Source organism: Pteropus medius, unplaced genomic scaffold, assembly GCF_902729225.1.
Source record: "Pteropus medius unplaced genomic scaffold, Ma_sr-lr_union100, whole genome shotgun sequence".
NCBI lineage: Eukaryota > Metazoa > Chordata > Mammalia > Chiroptera > Pteropodidae > Pteropus > Pteropus medius.
In genome coordinates this window covers 2,344,823-2,350,822 of record NW_024353907.1, presented here as the reverse complement: position 1 = coordinate 2,350,822, position 6,000 = coordinate 2,344,823, and the positions used below count along the sequence as shown (strand labels likewise).

The 6,000-nt window shown below is 39.7% G+C and overlaps 1 protein-coding gene across 1 annotated transcript in view; it reads left to right on the top strand.

Moving 5' to 3' along the window:
- The first annotated feature begins 1,905 nt into the window (after window positions 1–1,905).
- The window catches only part of EFHC2 (EF-hand domain containing 2), a 168,706-nt gene continuing 164,611 nt past the window's right edge, over window positions 1,906–6,000 (top strand). The window contains exon 1 of the mRNA XM_039851558.1: window positions 1,906–2,035. Coding sequence (XP_039707492.1) covers window positions 1,982–2,035 — 54 coding nt within the window. The 5' untranslated portion in view covers window positions 1,906–1,981. The remainder of the gene's footprint in view (window positions 2,036–6,000) is intronic.

Sequence of the window (6,000 nt, the reverse complement as noted above, 5' to 3'; positions counted from 1 at the left end):
GAATTAGGGAGAAACAAATTAACAATGGTATACCATTTCACATTTATTCAGATGATTGTTTAGAATTATACTATTTAATAATACCCACTACTGAAAGGATGAAGGCAAAAGGGAACTTGCTTCTTTGCTTCAATGATTCTGGAGATTGTTTAGCAGGATCTAGTGAAGTTGGAGGTGTGAACAATTCCGTCTTTGGGAATGTAGCCTAGATAATCTCGATAGGAACAGGAGAGGGTCGTTCACTGAAGCATTGTTGGTAACTAGTGAAAAATTGGAAACAACCTAATTGCCATCAACAGATGACATCAACAGATGACAACAGATGGGTTGTTAATTTGTAGTATAATCATACAATGCATTTAAAATGAATGGAATATATCTACATGTGTTGATATATAGAAATCTCAAAAACAAAATCTTAGGTGAAAAAAGCAGGTAGCAGAAATTTATAGTGTAAATTTTATAAACACAGAAAACAATAATGTATGTTGTTTATGAATAAAAATGAGATAGAGTCCTTGTCCTGGAGGAATTTGGGGGCACATGAAGAGAGGCAAGTAAACACATTATTATAATGCAGTACCACAAAAGTCACAGTTTGAATGGGCACTTTATACAGATGGGGGATGGTGGTAGTGGAGGTGAAGGAACACTTCCTAGAAAAAGCCTTCCATGCCTCTTCCCACACTGAATCAAGTTCTGAAAGACAAGAAGGGGTAACCCAGCTGAAAGATAGAAAGGAAGGGTGTTTTTATTTATTTATTTTATCTTTTATTTTCAAAATCCCAGGGAGAAGAAACCTCAGAGCCTGGTTTGGAAATTGCCAGTGGTTTCTCAGAGCTGGAATGGAGGATGGGGGCAAAAAAAGGGATGGAGGGCGTTGGAAGGTGTCCCCTGACATAGGATCTAACAGGGCTAGGGAGTTTGCCTGCCTCCTGAAGGCAGAGGGTGGGTGAAAGGCTGGAAGAATATTGAAGTAGAAGTATAATAGGCATACCATGAATTATCAGAGGATGGCTGTGGAGGAAAGATCAGTTAGTTGTTATATTTAATATAATTTTTTTTAAAAAGAAAACTATGCAAGAAATAATAGAGCCTCAACTGAGACAGAGGAAGTGATGACTGAGAGATATCAACCCGCCTGTCCAACCAATAGGACTCCGAGAAGGATTAGCTGTAGGTGTGGGGAGATGAATCATGGAGGCTCCTGGCCCGGGCACCTTGGGTGCATGACAGAAAGACAGGGGTCACATTTTGTGCCACCTGCCCCCACCCCTGGCCACCATGATTGGACCAGGAACGAGCACCTTAAAAATGTTTAGTTCAAATATAAAAATGTACAGTGGACTGAGGATGGTGGTTACCGCTGAATGGGTTTTCATGAGTGTGGGGGAAGACGGAAGAGGTCCGTGTGGCTTTGGATTCATCCAGAGCGTTTTAATTACAAAATAAAAACTGATGTAAATGTAAATTACCTGGTGTTAATGTCTGTGAGCACGCGGGTGTCATATTATTTTCTGCACTTTTCTGGGTATTTGAACTAAATTTAATAACCAAATGGCAAAAAATGTGGTAAGAAACGGAGGAGTTGAAGTCTATGAAAGGCTTTTTGAGCTCTGTAAAGGAGTTAAAACAGAAAGTGGCGCGGGGTGGGGAACGGTTAGTTTGTAGTTAGTCTTTGTATCTGCACAAAGCGTGTGGAGAGAAAAGCCCTGGGAGGCCGGCACCCGGCTGAGTGGGTGGGAGAGCGTTGGGTAGGAGTTGCGCGCGGGAAGCTACCCGCCTAGCTCCGCCCCCACCCCGTCTCGTCCCCACTTCGGCCCCGCGCAGAGCACCTTCCCCGCCCCGTAGCAGCCCCTCCCTCTTCCGTGACGTAGTCTCCCGTCTCTAGGTAACGTGGTGAGGGAGGGTGGTCAAACAATGCTGCCGCGGGGCGGCTACTACCTGAGGCCCCCTTTCCTCTAGGACGGTTGACCCTTGGATGCTCAGAGCCATGGCCCTGCCTCTGCTTCCCGGCTACAGACTCAACCGCAATGTGAGTAGTGAGGTCAGAGGTCGTGACCGGGGTCTAGGGTCCAGGCATGGCCACCTCCCTGGACACTAATAGAGGCCTCTTGCTGCTGCTTCGCCTTCTGTGAATTGGACGAAACTTGGATCAAACTTTGTAGTCTGGTGGAACCCTTTTTCTGTGCTTCTCCTTTCCCCTGTCTCTCCAGCTGCATCTGGATGCTTTCCTACATTAGATACATAAGTACAGTCCTTGGAGGTGGCAGTACCCTCGAAGGTGGCAGGTGGTAGTGATGGTAACAGTCATCATTGAGCGTTAAAGGTGTGTGAGGCGCTTTACTTTAATCGCCTTACACGGCACTTAATGCTAATAGCCCTTTGTATTGAGTACTGTTTTTATTCCCATTTTACAGTTGAGGAAACTGAGTCACAGAGCAAAGAGTCACTCACTGGCCAGAGCTACACAGTTTCAGTGGCGAAGCTGGGTTTCTTCCTGGAAATCTGATTCCATAGCCCAGGAGATTAATCATTATCCTTATAACCCTGTGTGAAAGAGATAAATACAGTTTCTGTTATTAAATTGAAGAAACCTGAAACTTTAAAGGTTGGTAGAGGGCAGATAGGTAAGGGTTCCTTTATTGAGAGAAGCACTCAAACTTGTAGTTTTTTAAAATTTAGAATTGAGAGGGGTTCATTTCAAGACAAGAGGAAGGTACAAAACACAACACAACTATAAAAAACCTTTGAGCATGAAAGGACTTTTGCCAATAAATAGCGTCTTGTTTAAACAACAGCAGAAAAATGAGTCAGGCTTTTGTTCACACTGGTTGCTGCTCTTTGAGTTTTCCAGTTGTGTCTGTAGGAAGAAGGTTAAGTAGTATACCGATGGGAGGGAACTAGGTGGAGCCACTCAAGGTTTTGTATCAACCTCTGATAAGTTTAGAAAGGCAGCATTTGCTTTTATGGATTCTGAACAGTGTCTTTGTCTAAGTTGTGGGCCCTAAAGTACTAGTTTTCTTTGTAGCTTCAGTGCACTGCATTTTGACCCCTACAGGCAGGCTGACCAGTCCAACTTGCTTCTAGAACACTGGTTTGCGCATTTCTTGTCTGATGGGTAGGGACTGCCTTCCAACCTAGCGTTACCCTTTGGTAAGATTAAGCCAGCTGCACAAATAAGAAAGACCCTTGAGATGCAGCACATAACAAAAGATTCCAGAAGTAAAGAAGCGTGCCATGTAAAAGTAATTGTAATAAAAATGGAAAGTAGAGCCCACAGCCTTGGGCCCAGCAACACTTCAGATTACTGATGCCTACCTCCTGCAGAAGTACCACAGCTCTCACATGCAGTGATTAGGAGTGGTTAGGAAAAACAGTGGTTGGATGTGATATTTTAAAATCTGCAAGGCTATACTGAGTGTACTTTTCCCTTTTTTAAAAAAAATTCATTGTGAAGTACAACACGCATAGAAACATGCACAATGGATGATCATTGAATGAATATCAAGAAATAAAATATTACTCACACTTCAAAAGCATCCCCCTTGACTACAGTTGCCAGATTCAGTGTTAAATAAAAACACATATCCCACATATTGGGTGGGACTTACTTATACTGCAAGAGTATTTGTTGTTTATCTAAAATTCAAATTTAACTGAGCATCTTGTATTTTATGTGGCAACTCTTCTCTGCTCTCCAAAGGTAACTACTATCCTGGCTGTTATCACTATAGTTAGATTTTGCTTGCTTTTGAAGTTTGTGTCAGTGGAAATGTCCCGTGTTTATTCTATTGTAACTGGCTTTCTTTTTTTTTAGCTCAACCTTATGTTTATCAGGTTTGTTAATGTGGTTTGTACATTTTCATTGCTCTGTAGTATTCCATTGTATGAATATGACTTTTATATACACATTTACTCTTGACAGAGATTTGTTTTGGGCTTATTAAGAAGAGTTTTCTAAAAGCGGATTGGTTATTGCAAGGTTACTTTCTTATGGGAGTTGGCAAGGGTTTATCAAGCAGATTACCGAACTAATGCTGACCAGGAGATTTGAGATTGGCTAGTTTTAGATTCTACTTCTGGGAGAGCTGAAACTGTAATTAAGTTTTATATATTGGATATCATAGTATGTGCCCAAATCAGGTGGCTGCGTTTAAAAAATTGTGGCACCAGTCCTGGGACTAAATGTGCTATGTGTTGCCATAAAATTAATACTATTTTAAGAATTTAAGAACTTGTACTTGGTTAAAAGATTGAATGCTGTCAGGCATAGAATGGTCAGAAAGTCAGTAAAGCCAAATCTGGCCTTTTTACCACTCCCCTCCCTTACCCACCCCAGTTACAGAGCCTTGCTTGCTGAATTAAATTATCAAGTGAAAAGCCTTGGCCTCCTGGAGATCGCATAATTACTGGCTGTTTGGGTTTAAAATTATAACACAAGCTAACTTTTACTGCTTTTTCTCAAATTAAAAAGGAACTTGTTCCCCCTTAATTAACTGCTGGTAGTCTTGAGCAATAGATTGGTTTCTGCCTTTAGCTAGGTGATGTGTAACCTATACTTCTATCTCTGAAATAGAAGAAATATTGTACTTTCTAAAATATAAGCATTTGTGCCACTGATGACATTAAATTTGATGTGAATTAATTGAAAACCTTAGAGAAAGATCACAACTGAATTCCAGATACACAGTATCTCTTTCTAACAATTATATTCTGGATTTGTATTGATTAAGAGAATCTCAAGCATATTGTTAAAAATGGTAGGATATTAAAGTTAAAAGAGACACTTCCAGCCAAAGCTGAGAATCCTTTCTCTAGCATTTTGGACAGATGGTTATGTAGCTGATCCTGAAAGCCTCTAATGAATAATGAGGAGCACATCTTCAGAGGGTTTATTATAAATAGTCCATTAAGAAGAAAAAAATTGAATTCACAACAGTAAAATAAAACAAATTCAGAATCTGTCTTTCTTACAAAAAGGTGTGGATAATACCTTTACATTTATTTTGATCTACACTAATATAAGCCTACATATTAATATATAGGGAAAATCATTCTTTGAGAAATTTACCAGCGATTTAAATGATAAACAACTGAAAGAGAAAAACACTGAGTAATACATAGTACACATATTGACTTCATTATGTGATGTTAGATAAATCAATTTAAATTTAGCTCAATGGCAAATATAATCATAAAACAGTCACTTTCTTTACAAGATGGAGGGTTTTCCCAATCTAAAATTCTGCCTACCGATTCCTGGTTATGTTCTTAGTGTCCAATTTCATTGCCTTAAAATGACCTGCATTAGGTCTCAACCTCTTAACCTGACACCTGAGGCCATTAGAGTTTGCCACTCACTTTGTGAGATCAATTTAGTAAATCATGACCAACATTTTTTTTTAAAAAAAGGAATACAATAGAATGAAAATCAGAGTATATTATTTTTGGGAAGGGTAAGTAAGCATTGTTCCATGAACTTTTGTTTGCATCACATGTGTGTATGTGAACTGGGTTGCACCCAAATCTGTTTGTTATTGTGGTTGTAGTCAGTTTGAAAACCAGTCTCAATAGAGCCAGCTCCACAAATTCTTGCCTGTTTTAAATTTCGGATCTTCAGCTTCCTTCAAGACCAGTTTAGTCTCTCACTGTTCAAGAAGCCTCAACAGATCCTATTAACCGTTAACCATTTAAAAGAGTACAATGCAGTGGCATTTAGTACATTCACAGTATTTTGCGACTGTCACTTCTAACGAGTTCCAAGACATTTACATCACCCCAAATCTCAATCTTTTTACTCCAGAAGAAACTTTGAAGTGGTTTACAGATCTCAGGGAACTCCTGAATAAAAATGGTTTCTGTAGCCCATGATATGTTTGTATGATCCATGAGTTGCAGATATAATGATCCAATGATAATGTCTCATTTTAGTAAAGAATAATAGTTTTCTGTAGATTTGTTGATTTTTGTCAACTTATTTGCCTACTCTGTGTGGTT